The 14948-nt window shown below is 35.3% G+C and overlaps 1 protein-coding gene and 1 non-coding gene across 4 annotated transcripts in view; one reads left to right on the top strand and one right to left on the bottom strand.

The window, feature by feature from the left end:
* The first annotated feature begins 3501 nt into the window (after positions 1 to 3501).
* TRNAS-GGA (transfer RNA serine (anticodon GGA)) lies at positions 3502 to 3574 on the top strand. Its single transcript has one exon. It is a non-coding gene; the product is annotated as a tRNA-Ser (tRNA).
* An 8835-nt stretch (positions 3575 to 12409) lies between these two features.
* Positions 12410 to 14948, bottom strand: part of LOC139690841 (transmembrane protein 114) — a 120418-nt gene continuing 117879 nt past the window's right edge. For all 3 annotated transcript variants that reach the window (XM_071588438.1, XM_071588436.1, XM_071588437.1), the window contains one exon: positions 12410 to 13155. In XM_071588438.1, coding sequence (XP_071444539.1) covers positions 13051 to 13155 — 105 coding nt within the window. In that variant the 3' untranslated portion in view covers positions 12410 to 13050. The remainder of the gene's footprint in view (positions 13156 to 14948) is intronic.

The following is a 14948-nucleotide window of genomic DNA, read 5'->3' on the forward strand; positions in this document are numbered from 1 at the left end:
TTATATGTTTCTAATGCATTCTCATATTTGAAAAGAAATGACCCCTTGCTTTAAACTTATTTGGCTAAATTCTTAATCATGGAAATTATTAGGATAAGAACAGAGGCATTGTCTTCTACTTCTTATTTCAATATCTTAGGCAAGCATTTTTTATGATAAACAACATCAATGGACCATCTTGCAGAAGAATTAAATTTACTAAATAGTTGCCTAAGAAATTTAAAATTATATTAACCAGGTAGGTACTGTAAAGACACCTGTTTTTATACTTTATTTTCTGAACTTTATATGCTTTGAAATAAATTGTGTTCAAATGGGCCAAGATATATTTATATCCCTGTCATGGGTTATAACCTTGCTGTGGTGGAAGGACTTGTGAGTCCCAATGACACCTAGAGCTGTCCTGGTGGTACCAATGACAATTGCTCCAGGTAGGGTTACCCATACCAGATATGTCAAAGGTTAGGAGCCCGACAAAAGGTAGTCCATGCAGCATCTGTTACTCGGTGAGGTGACTGCAAAGGTGTCTGACCCTAGTCAGTTGAGTAATGGTGTCATGTTAAAAACACTATTGAAGAAGGCTACTGGAAACCGCATCTATTATTAATCCCAAGATTTATATGGTGGAAAGCATAGATAATATGAGTCCTGGGAACTTAGGGACTCGGTCCAATCACCGAAGTGCCATGCCCAGTAGCTGGAGAGGCAAGGTTCTGCATTCTTCATCTCATGAAAACCTTGCAGAGCAAAACCAACAGCAGCAGGACCGAAGATGCAGAAGAAGAAGACCAATTTAGTTAGAATAGGAACTTGGAATGTTAGGACACTGTTGAGGATAGGAAATTTGGAGAATATGAAGTGAGAAATGGGAAGAGGAAGTATAGTTATTTTAGATCTATGTGTGGTAAGATGGAAGGATAGCGGAGATTACTGGAGAGACAGAGAGTAATATACAGTGGAGGGGATGAGAGCCGATGATGGCTGGATGGATGGATAATATTGAATAAAAAGGTAGGAAGAAGCATAGTCAAGGTAGAGCATGCAATGGATGGAATATTACGAAAAGAGATGAAAGCAGAACCAACAATCTTGGTCATTGTTCAGGTATGCATGCCACCAAGAAATCATAAAGAGAAAAAGTCGATAGGATACACAATCATTTAGAGGACGTAATTGCGTGTTCCTGCAGGAAAATATTTGATAGTGATGGGGGATTGGAATGCAGCGGTAGGCGAAGGAAGAAATCTCCTCAACTGACTGTTGGGAAGACTGGGCTTTTGTTTCAGGACCCTAGCCATAGATCCATGACTCATCTCCAGTTATGGCCTTTTTTAGAAAACCTGGGTCATTTTTTGCGGTTTGTTGAAGCAAGTTCCCTGCAACTGCAGCATGCAATTCTTGGCATTGACAAGTTAAAAGAGAACACGATGAGGCAGCTGATGATCATTCCAAAAAACAGCTTTGCTGCTTGTTTTGAAAAGTGGAAGAGACACGGATAAGTATTTGAGGTCTCAAGGGGGCTACTTCAAAGTGGATTAAGGCCTCATTGTTCTAGGTAGACTATTTTGTCATAAAATTTTGCATGGCTGGATACCTTCTGGACAGACCTCATGCATGGATGCATAAATCATGTCATACTTTAAAGCATGCTAGCCTCTATTGACCCTGTGCATTGCATAATGATCTGAAACAATCGTGTCTAAAAACCCAAAAATTTGCATAATTACAGGTTTAATATTTTATTGGCAAGTTCAACACTATTGATGCCCAATGTCACATGGTTAGTTAATACGAGGGTCATCCGGAAAGTAGTACCCGTTCGTGAAATAAAGACACAAAAGTAAATATTAACAAACATAAAAAATTTTATTTGAAAGAGGATACTTTAAACTACTTCTCAACATAATCTCCAAGCAAATTAAGGCACTTGTCATAACGTGTGACAAGTTTCTGTATTCCTGTTGCATAGTCCTTCGCCGCCAGCTCATTGAGATACGCGAGGGACCCATCTTGCACAAATTTTTGCATAATGCAGATGGTGTTTAACAATTTCATGAACAATTGTTCGAGAAACATTGGGAAAATGCTCACAGATGTCATCAATTGTGACGCGCCGATCGTTCCTCACGAATTCGTCAACTGAGCTCACCAGTTGGTCTGTAATGACAGACGGTCTCCCCGAACGCTCATCGTCGTGTGTGTTCCCCCTCCCCATGTTGAAGTTGCGACACCACCGCCGAACAGACGACTCGTCCATTACATTGTCTCCATACACCTCCTTTAATTGGCGATGAATATCACATGGACGAACGTTTCTTGCATTGAGGAATTTAATCACTGCCCTCACTTCACAACTGGCGGCGTTCTCAATTTTTTTAAACATTGTAAACAATCACAGAAACAACACAGGCAATGCTAGCGTCACGCAACTTGGCTCAGAGAAGGCAGACAAGCCACTGAAGCTATCTGACCTCGTCCAGTGGCTACTCGCGTCGTCAGCACTTCATGCGGCACGAACGGGTACTACTTTCCGGATGACCCTCGTAGAAGGGACTCATCAAGGTGTTGCTGAGGTTTTATTCTTAAAGAGGAAGAAGGGGCTAGATTAATCCCGTGGGAAATTTGAAAAATTATTAGTAACTTAAAATTTACTTTTAGTGTACCCTATCTCTGTTAGTTCTGGTATGAGAACTCCCAGAGTGAATAGCTTGAAACTGTTAAGGGTCTAAAAAATCCACAAAACAAAAGTAACATTTTTGCGGAAATTATTTTTCCAGTTATCTTCATCTTGATATCCATAATACATAATGTCAATTTTCAGGTTCAAGGCATATCGGAGGGTGTTTGAGAGACAGGCTGATGACCATGTGTGTATCAGTAAGGAGAATAGATTTTATATAGATATTAGATTGATGATTCTCTTGCATTTATAATGACATCTCTTCTCAAACTAAACATATTGTAGAGTCACCAGAGTCCTAACAACCCACAACATCCTTCAATTCCACCTCTTGAAAATTTCTTTGAAATCGCTAGAAGTTATTAACAATATTTAGCCATATCAGAGTGAAACAAAATGGCAATCTAATCCCCACAGGAGATTCAATCAGTAAAGGGTTATCTTCTTTCCCAGATTTAATTGAAAGTATGGTCTGTTTCTTTCGGATTTCCTCTGTGATGTATTAAAGGAGGACCCCTCATAGAATGTTTGTATGAATTGAAGTATTCATGGGTTCAAGAGAAAGGGTTTTACCTTTGAATTTTTGTTTAGCCATTTCAGACAGAATCGGAGCTAAAGGCTATTAAAACGCTGGGTGATTAACAAAAATGGAGTTCTTGAGATAAAATGAATAGATGAAATTCTTGTTTGAAACTAATGAACACCATGAAAATATGTCATACCTCTGAATTTTAATATTTATTTTAAGGTGTTGAGCAGTGGTAGGTGAAGGGAGGGATATCAGAGAGATCAGAGCATAAAATTTTAGAGTTTAAGAGGACGCCTTGATAGCTTAAGTGGCTAAAGCACTCGACCGGATATTGAGGGATCTGGGTTCGAATCCCAGTCAAGGCGGATGATTTTTACACTGAAATTGTTGCATTGAAATGCACATTAGCGGATGACTCCGTGAAAAGTTACTGTTGCGGCATCTCCTGCAGTTTCTTTGGAAGATCAGAGCATACTGATAAGGAATTAGAAATGATTGCTGATAGAAAGTGGAAGATTTATGCAGGAGTTTGATATCACAATACAAAAACCTGTTTCAAGCATCATTGTAGGTGTAGGTGTACATGGAATATACCAGGAGAGACAGGTAGACAACTACCAGCTAGATTATATCATGTTTGAACATAGATTTAGAAACAGCATCATCAACTCACACCACTTCCCTGGCATAGATGCAAATTCTTATCATAATTTAGCTGTCAGCAATATCAAATTCAAAAGTGTAAGAATGGTTTGGAGCATGCCCAAGTAGAATATTGTAGGTTAAACTTGAGTAAAAAGGGAGGAGACCAAGTAAAACTTGATGTCCAATTGTAGAATGAAAATAACAGGGAAAGGTGGGTGGAGCTTAAATAGGCGCATATATATAAGGTGAGCATAATGGGATAGAAAGAGCAGCAAATGAAAAAAACAGGCATAGTAGTGAATAAGAGTAGAGAAATAAGAATCTATGGGTAATGGGAGAGATGCTTAAGAATATGGATAAATAAAGAAAATGGAAGAACATAAACGTGTAATTGGGGAAATAAATGTATGGAGTGTTAATCAATAAACTAGAGTGAGAAACTAATACAGCCAAGGAAATGTGGTGGAAAGAATACATAGAAGAGCTTTATGCTAAAGATATTAGGCTGGCCATTTTATAGAAGGGAATTTGACTTATATAGAAGAGGGTAGCCTGGGTCCGGATTACAAGATAGAAAAAGCACCTTGGAAGATTAAGATGGCAGTATGGATGGATAATATCCCTGCAGAATTAATGAAGAGGGAAAAATAAAATCAAAGTATTTTTGAACTTATGTTCAGTATTTGTGGGTCACGATAGTCCAGGGGTAGGGCATAGGACTGTTGACCGAAGGGCCAGGGTTCGATTCCTGAGCAAGTCTCTCTGGGCTCCTGCAGCTCCACCCAAGCTTTGTGATATTTCGATTACCAGATTTTCCTTGGAAACCATAACTGGCACAGGAAAAGAAACTGGCCCCCCTACCCTGATATGTGAATTCCACATGCTGTCGGGCTTAGTACTGGGTGAACTCTACCATCCCCAAACTGACCTTCAGGTTGATTACTGTGTTTATGGTTATATAGTAGTTATGAGGAAAGAGTATGGCTTGGAGATTTTATTAATTTAATGTTGGACCCAATCCCGAAATGTGTAAGGCAGGTAGAAGTTTAATTTCACCCAAGACAAAGGTAATTCTTAAGATCATCTGTGGAAGTTGAGCAAATAGTGTCGACTACTATTGAGGCCAAGAGCAGTTCTCAGTTTAGAAAGGGAAAAGAGATATGTTTTGCCATTGTAGTGATGCGAACATTACCAGAAAATACCATTGAATATACATGTAATCTTGATTTCAAAGTGTGTTTTGTGGATTTTGAGATGGCATCTGATCATAAAGGGTGGGAAACGTTGATGGAGATATTGCAGAGTATGGGAGAAAACTGGAGAGATTGGTGACTTGTTCAAAACTTTTACATGATTCAGTTGGATAGTTATGGGTAACAGAAGGAGAGTTGGGATGGGTGGTGATGGGCAAGGGAGTAAGACAGGGTTGTCTGTCACCACCGGTACTTTTCAGCATATGTATGAGTATGCAATGGTAGATGGCATATTATTGTGGAAGTCCTTCATAATTCATTGGAAGAAAAACACTGCTATTCCAAAGTAATATGCATGAATTTACTGTGACCTGTTTTGATAAAGCCAGATGATGATATGCTGTGTATGCACTGGTTGAAATAAATTTATATTTGTGTGGAATAGTTGAGTATTTTTCTTGCCTATCCATTTGTATTGAGAAAATGTTAAGGTTATGATGGGAAGGGCTAGAGCTGTGAAGAGAAGTGGCTGGTAAAATGGTAAAGTTTGTTAGATTTGCTGATAGTTAAGCAATAAATTAGACAGCCATGAGATTGACAGTTATAATTGAGTGATTTACTGGGGCAATGCCAGAGGTATTGGATAAGGATCATTAAAATGAAAGACAAGAGCAATGAGATTCTTGAAATGTATGAAAATTAGAAATTAGCTTTTTGTGGGCTTTTGAGATGTGTGATTTAGAATGGAGAAAAAACAATTTGAGCTGAGAGGAAGACAAATGCTGAGGTTGTAAAGGAACTGAGCAAAAAGAGGAAGCTACTCTGAGAAATGCAAGAAAGGTAGGAAAAGTGGATGAAGGAAATATTGAAATGTGTCAGTATGTTGAAAGAAGGGAAAATATTGGGTATAGGAAGGAAGAGAGTGGGTTTTTTTAGACAACATAAAGGCAAGTAGAAGTTACAAAGAACTGAAGAAAGAAAAAATAGGACAGATACAGAGGAAGTTCTCATGATACTTGGAGTAAATATCTATTAGGGAAAGTCAAAAAACTATCTTTAATAGGTAAAATACCGTGAATGAATGAGCCTTTAAACAGGCCCTTCATATCTATCATGGTATTTGAAAATATTGAACATCGAGAAACAGTAATTAACATATTGAAGAGGTAAAATATTATGGTGGTGAAGGCTTACACAGAAGAAAGAATAGTTTTTAATATTTTTTATTGTCTTACATTTTATAACTATTTATAGTTAATCTTAACCTGAGGTTGTGTTACGAAATTTCATAAAATGCTAATTACAGCTCTAAGAAATATTCTGCATTGGTTTCATTATGCTGGTTGTAATTTTTTTAGCCCCAGTACCTACTTTTGCTTCAGAACAGAAGATTGTGTTCTTTTTTCATGTCTGTTGTTTTACCATTGAAATGAATGATGTTATATCACACAATAAGCCATGTATCTCAATGCTATTACCATGTGTAGTGCTGACTGATGCCATAGAACAGGAGTTCCCAACCCTAGGTATGAATTTCCCGTATGAGTTCAGGAAATTTGACCGGAGGGTGTGGGGAATAGCAGTAGGTACATAATTGTCTACTTTGTGTTAATTAGTATTCCATAAAAATCACGTATGTTGGCAACATTTCCAGGCTATTATTTCTTTCTTCTTACAGTGCTTGGTGTCTAAATATACCCATTTAACGGTGAGTTAGTTGGTGGAATAGTCATATTAGTATCTGCTTGAGACTTGCAGCATCTGCCCCCTTCCACCCAAACATAGCATGCATTGTGTATGTGTAAGAAGTATCGCACAGTACATAGATGGTCCTGATGTTCCATTCTGACATGCTCACACCCGTCTCCCTCTGTGTAAGTTGATGGTTACGACTATCCATTTTTTTAATGTAATACTCCTGTTCTTCGTCAATAAATGCAAGTCAGCTTTGTTACACTTGCAAGTATAGACTTAATCAGGACTGGAAAAGTGGGAATGAAGATAAGTAGTTGCTCAAAGGTATTGAAGCCCTTATCTGTTAATTAGGTACCTAAGTTGTCATAGTTGTATTTAAATCAAGGCCATCACAGGATGTGTGTACCTTTGAAAATAGGATTAATAGATTATTTTCAGAAGCATTAAATAAATATGGCTCCTGATAATTTGTGAACTCTTCAGTGGAAGAGTTAAAATATCCTATTTTAAAATAAAATTTCATTATTCCTGTTACCTTAATAAAACTATCTATTAATCTTGTAGTAAGCCTTCTCCAAATCAGAAAATACTCAGTATTCTTTCTTTTGCGCACCCTAATACTTCTTTACTGTGTATTTGCGGAAGTGTAAGCATCCAAATATTCTCTACCAGTCATCAAAATAGATTGCATTTCTCATTTTGTGTCTGAAGTTACTGACAGTGTCTGTAATTTTATGTAAATACTCGCAAGAGTATGCCTTTGCAGAAAATGTTCAAATGAATTTTTAATTGTAGTTATGATTTAATGTTGAAATTACTAGGACTCAGCCGAAAGTTGTGTCATATCACTTGAGGATGAATGTTTTCCATGAACGTTATTGAGTCATAATCTCCGTAAGTGATAGAAATACTTTATCTATATGAACCACACTGTTTCCTCACATAAATACTTTGTGTTGCATTCTGGTTTTGAGGAAAGACCTAATCAAACCATACCAGCAGCAAAGTTACCGCTGGTGATATTTAATCAGCCACAGCTGACGAAAGTGAAAGATTGTCTCAAAATTTCTATGAATATTTAATATGGCAAAAGGTAACTTTCATTCTGGGATAGTTGAATTTCAAACTGCAAGACTTCCAAGGGCCGCTCTTTCTGTGGAAATATTCAGTCATGCCCAAGAAAGTGGGGCCGATTTGGATATTTAGTTGCAGAGGGTCCCTTTTAGGTGGGATTCCAGGTAGGTTTTTGATACTTTGCCCCTGGGAATCCTGATTAGCTTTTGGCTGGTCATGTTTTTTGAGAGGCCAAACCACCAGTCTGCCTCGCTCGACTATACTGACTGGTGTAGAGTTTCTGCGTTATCATCATTTTATAAGGATATGCATTCCAAATTTAAGTTCCCCCAGAAAATTGTTTATGATAATCCTTGCTAATTTGTGAAACTCACCAATTCCCAGAGGCAGATTTTTCGTTCCAAAGCGATTAATCGCGAATGATTCGACAGCAAGGACTAATCGACTATAATAACAATCGAATATTTCCCGTAACAGTTCGAATGAGGCAAACTCTAGGTAGCTTAAAATTTTGCGACAGCTGGGTGGAAGCAAACATTTGGTTGTATATATTATGCTTCTATCGTCTTTCTGTTAAGAATGAGATTTTAGGCAATGTGTCCAGAGGACAAAGCGTCCTGTCTGTTCTAAATAAATTAATTTTCACCATAGTTCCCGGTTTGTCGCCATGATGGGAAACCAAGGCGAGATACCGAACGAACTGTTTGTTTTCAGCTTTTTGTCATATCACTTGTTTCAGATACATTTTGCTGCAGGTTAGTTCCATTTTACTGAATTTATTAATTCCCAAGAGTTTTTTCCTCAGTTTCGGATGATGTCGTTTATCTCCGTTTTCAATGTTTAAAAGATTTGTTTTCCGCTCCAAATGCCTTTAGTCGTTCTCAAGTATTTAGGGTAATGTATTGTTACAATATTTTACATATTTAGTCACATACAGTTTTCATTCAACTTTAATTAATAGTTTGTTCTGCAGTATGCACCTGTGGGAACTAGCAATGACGTAAGTGGTTTTGAGGTTATAAGGGTAACCTTGTAGAAGAGGTTATCGTAATCGATATGTTAAATGCAATCAATCCCCTACCCTGGAATTTTTAAGGGTTTAATAATAGCAATTTGGGTCATGATTTCGGCCAATGGATGACTTGGCTGAAGATATTGTAAATCCAATTGCTATATGTTATTAATAATTTGAACTGAGGGTGAACCGAGCCCGAAATAGTAATTGTTTCAACAAGAAATATTCTTTATCTGTGTTTGTGTACTATCAGAATTTCTAAAGTGATACTTGATGCATTTTGTTCCATTTAGATTCAATTAAGTTACTTGTGATGTAATGACTGCCAAATTATAGTTCATAGGTATCAGCTGTGCTTGAGAAAATGAGAATTGCAAAAATATTATCAAATTCATTGGGTAATTCGTTATAAAATGAAAACTATCAGTATAGTTACACTTGTGATGGCACATTTCAATGAACCAAGCTACCTCAGTTATTGCAATGATGGGTTTCTGTAAGTTTTACTCATTAGATTAAGGGCACCCAAAATTTGTATTAAAACCACAAAGTGACAGAAATATTGTCAATCTTATTTTGTGCAAAATTGTCATGCAAACATTTTTATACTTGTAACGTTTGCTATCATGTTGAGGTATTTCAATCACTTGCTAGTACAATAATTTGCCCTGAATTAGTTACCCTCGTCATGATTACACACTTAAATGTTTGAATTGAGATATTTTCTTGTCACATCCTATGATTTCAGGACTTCCAAAGAAACATGAAAGAAAATCTTAAATTGTTTACTCGAAGGAAGTACTGAGGATTAACATATACTTTGCGACTTTGAACTGTCTTTCAAAGAAAAATTTTGAACGTCATTGTTGCAATCGTAATCTGGGTAAAGCATATCTTGGCAATGCTATTTATAACCTTAACAGGGATATTTATACAACAAGTATAAAGGACCCTGCCATCTCTGACCACCAGCTAGTTTCGGTAAATGCTTGGTGCAGAGAAGTGACATAGATCAAAGAATAAACTCCACAATGTATCAGTCGTTGATTTTGGAGGTCAGTCTCAATTTCAAAGATGTGTTATTGGAGTTTCCTTGAGACCAGATGTTTGATTCTATTGCCATTAACTCGGGCTTTAAATTGTCCTTGTGGAGCTGGTAGTTTTATATAATCAATACTTTCCACCTTAGCCATTTCATAGTCATAACATTAAAAAATCTTGTACTTTTCTGAAAAAATCCATGACATAATATGACTACTTCTTCCCCGCAGTTTATTCTCCATATTTTTTAGAAGCTCTTCCCTTGATAAAAGAAAATCAAACAACCCTACCCATTAGAGAAAACTGTACTAATCATGATACCCATAAGGAAAATGTGTTTGACATACCATACTGCACCAATGATAATAATTAAGAAGCACTGAAATGTGATTGGTTTAAAAATGTCTTATAAATTACCTTATGGGTCTATGGAAGCAGTTGGTGTCATTCATAAAAAGTGCATCTAGACTACAGACCTGGCCATTTTGTGGTATGGATGAATTTTTTAGATAGGACTCATCAGATTTTAATAATTTTTTGATGTAAATTTCTTCTATACTCCACCTAGTCCTCCAATAACATGTCCCAGAGAATTATAAAAATTAGTATTGTGTGTATGATTCCGTGCTATTCTTCAAGAAATCCATTTCACACAATGGCTAAAGAAGTGGTAAACATAATTAATATGAACAATTATTATTTTTCTTGTGTAACTACTTTCTTTGTTGTTGTCATCCTTTTCATAGGTATAGAAAACTGTCATAATCATTGGACAATGTTTGGCAATGGTTTGACAATGCAACAATTTACCCTGTTACAATTGTTCAAACATTTCTGTCCTGCCGGCCATCATTGCCAACTAATGATGATTTTTACCCAGCATCCACCTTGAATATTGGGTTGAACCATGCATTCTCCAAGGGAACCTCTGCCTTGGGAGTAAATAATAAATTCAGAAAGAAAGTTGTCCAATGGCTAAAATGCTGGGGTCCTGGTTCCTAAGTAGGTAAAGGGCATAGGATTTGCTTATGGTAGATTGCCAAGGTGGTGTTGTACTCGGTGTAGCTAGCGATCTTTAGAGAGATGAAAGCTATAGCTTGTCGGTTTCCGGGACCATTTGGCTTCTTACATGCTTTTCTTGCAGTAATTCTGTTTTGGCTGGTACGTTGGTAACACTACTATTTAATAGTTTGTCTGAACGAAAAGGAGAGCCTGAAGCTTTTTTTTTCCAGTTCAGCTAAATCAAGAAAATGTTATTTTTGTATTAATATTTTCCCTACTTCATTTAAAAAAATTCTTTTACTCTGTATCACCATACTGTTATTCTGCATCTATGTATGAAAAGTCTAACATATCACAAAAATCCACTTGTAGTATTCTTTTGAAAACTGTTTATTTTCTGAGAGTTTTCACTTTTAATGACATTGAATTTTGTTTTTGGAAATGGTTTTTTCTCAACAAACAAATATATCACTAATGCATGCATGAAAATGCCCAACAATTCATGATTTTTAATCATATGTATTCAAAAACAGGTTTTGGAAAGTAAACTCAATCAAATTTTCTTCAACTGTATGTTTTACAAAATTCATATTTGTCATCTCCACATTTCAGTGGTGTGATGAGCATTATATGTACTTTATATTAAAATACTATCCTCAGAATCATTTTTGTTTGGAACATTTTAAATCATAAGTAGTATAGCAAAGCTTGGTTTTTGGTTTCAAAACATGGAAAAAATTCAATAATTTTGTGCTCAGCAATAAGTAGAAACCATTCATAAGAGTAATGATTTCATTGATCCTTTGTTTAACTCCAAAATATAACTTCCAAGCAAAAATTTGACTTGCTAGGTTACTTCAATGTTCCTCTTTTTTAAACTTGTGCTTTTTTTTAACTTATGCCATTTTTCTTGTCACTCTGTCACACTCTGAACTAATGAGTATTCCCCCTTGTGAGCATCAATTTTTACAAATCTCTGATTTTAAAATGATTAATTGTAACGTCACATTTTTTTAAATTTTTCACTCTTTAATTAACGATTTTAGGTGTGTGAAGCATAAGGTATTAAGGAAAAATTGTTTTACTAGTTTGCCTTGGGCATGAAGAATGTGATGTTCATAAGAATCAGTTTGGCATCTTTTATTTGCAGGAATGTTTTGCTAAATTCTGCCATAGATATCACAGCAGTCATCCTTTGAAGATCTGAATTTGGTCAAATTTCTTGAATGGTGAGTGCAACCATTTGATTCAGCATTTCCTGTATGGATCTTCCATTATTTTTGGAATAAATCACAATTAATACCAATATATAATCACTTCATTAATATATGTTTATCAAAAATAAACTCTGTGATTTGTTGCTCCTATCATCCTCAAAAGTCTTTCATGGTGCATAGAAAGAAAATTAAGCTCTAGTTGATTAAAAGTGTAGCAGGAAAACTCATGCCTACTCCCTTGTATTTTAAGTGGAACCGCCTTACCCTTTGTTATACGTTTCTACTTCCACCAAGGTTAATGGGGAGATAATTAATGTATCAAAACATATAAAAAGAGATTTATTGTAATTTAAAAAGTACATTTTCCAGACCTTCAATTAAAATATTTTTGTTTTATGATTAAACTTAGTGTGCAAGTAGAAGGCACACATTTTCTTACTATAATTACACAAGGTATTAGTATATCACTCACTCGCAGCACTTTTCTCATCACTTTCATACTCCCAAATTATTCGAGTGGTGCTTAATCATTGTTGGGAGAACACGATCAGAGCTATAATTAGCCATTGTTCCTCACATAACAAACATTTTCCTGGTATATAAAATCATTTTTCTCCTCGTTTGTTATAGGTCTGGTTGAAAAATAGCAGTTTATGCTCATGAATGAACTATATACAAAATGAAAACAACTTTCATAAATCCTCAATAAGGAGGTGTTTATATACAAGTACTTGAATATGTAAAAAAAACTTTGTTATTCATGGAGGTTTGATATGCAACCAAGATATTTTTTAGTGATGAAACATTACTCAGATGTTCATAGAATTCATTGGTTCATCACTAGATGATAATTTCTGTCACCTTTCAACAGAAATTAATATTCTTTGATCACATAAAACTCTGAAGTTTGGAGTTATTGTGATTCTTATGCATGAGTAGACCCTCAATCAGATAGCCTTTTATTCTATGTTAATAATTGTAGGGTCCATACTGTGAGCCATGATAATAAGGTCCAGGGTAGGCATAGCTGTATCCGTATGCATATTGCTGCTTTTGTGGGTGCACTGAAAATCAAGAGTATAGTTGAAATGAATATTACAAACTGGAATACATAATAAAAATGAGCAAAGACCATGCCTCCTTTGAGAACTTTTTAGTGTCTACATTACATCTACCATAAAAGTTCTTGAACTTTCAATTTTCAAAGATAATATGTACTTTACAATTTTTTAAGTCACTTAAATTAATTAATTTGAATATTTTATAATACAGTAAAAAAGCCTTCTTTGAGGTTGAAGTTAGTAAAACAATTTTTGACTCAAGAATGAGGCAAGGACTATTAAATTTTACTAGAACTCAGTGGAAATTTCAATGTTATTCCAAATGCAATAAAATATCCCAACATGCATCATGATACATAATTCTGCAGATGGCTTGCCAGACTTCGGAGATGCTATCCTTTAAAATAAAAGGCTTTAGCTTTGTCCTGAGTGAGGTGGGATATGTAGTGTTAGCCAATGCATTTTTTGTTATTCATGCAAGGGTTTCATTATCATTATTTCCTTCACCATGGAATAACAATGATGGCTTTATTTGCAAAGTATTCATATTTAAATGCCAGTTAAAAGTGTTTTATGGTTACTTCTGCTATTTCAAGCTGCCAGATAGTGAATTTTTATGGTACCAAATTCAATCAAGCTCATAAAATATAACTTATATCCAGCATTACACCCACTTATAGATTGATTAGAGAAAATAAACTAATGGGAAATAAAATCTTTTGACCTGATAGCCATCAGACATGCAGAGGGATGTCTCCACACCATGATTTCAATTAAATATCCTTCAAGTACATACCCTTGTTTGTTATGGCTAACCAGGCATGCAAAATGTTTTATGATATTAAATCAAAAAAATAATTTCTTTCAATGATGACATTACTTTGATATTCACAAACTCGGTGATGTGCCTGAAGAGATAATCAATGCACTTAAGTCATTTAATTTTGATTCAGGTGACAAATTTCTTGGATTCGAGTGATCTACCTATCCTATCATATATTTATACGCACATGTAAATAATACAACGTACTCTACGTGTACGTGAAGTACTATGTATTGAAATAAAGAAGTATAGAAATTATTTCTTCTTTTTCCCTTGGATTTATGAGATGAAATAAATGTAAAAGTAGCAGATCTGTATAAAATAGAATGCAATTAGAAAGGCATGCTTCCAGACTAATTTATTTTTGCAACACTCTTCTTAAACTATTGTGTACATAGGTTTGTAAATGTTTGGATTTCTTCAATTTGCATAACATAACGGGCATCGTCATTTTTATGATCATCTTAACATTTCTGTCTAGATAACGCACGCGTTATCGATGGGAAAATACAGTATTTTTGCAACCAAGCGTCAATTTTAAATCAATTTGAAACTTGTACCAACTATGTCTAATTTAGCAAGCTACAAATATTAAATGATAAATGTTTGCACAAATGATTACTCAATTAAAATTTTGAGATCCCTTATTGATCAGCTACATTATTTATGGTTTTATTATCAATGACTCTTGTTTTGTACCTGTTATATACAACACTCTAAACAGTCTTTTATTCCTTTAACAACTTCAGGACACTATTGAGTACACTAATTACACAAAGTTGATGCACCAATTGACAAGGGCCATTTGATCATTGACTCTAAAATGTTTCCTCTTCCGAATTCTGTTCTGACATGTTAGTTAATGTTATGGGGAACACAGGTAATGTTAATAATTTACTTTCCCAAACCAAACAAGGAACTTAACTTTAAACAGTTAAGTCCATCGTTATGTAATCAAAGCAGGAATAATTAT

The sequence above is a fragment of the Hetaerina americana genome, unplaced genomic scaffold (assembly GCF_022747635.1).
Source record: "Hetaerina americana unplaced genomic scaffold, ioHetAmer1.1.p SCAF_3, whole genome shotgun sequence".
Classification (NCBI taxonomy): Eukaryota; Metazoa; Arthropoda; class Insecta; order Odonata; family Calopterygidae; genus Hetaerina; species Hetaerina americana.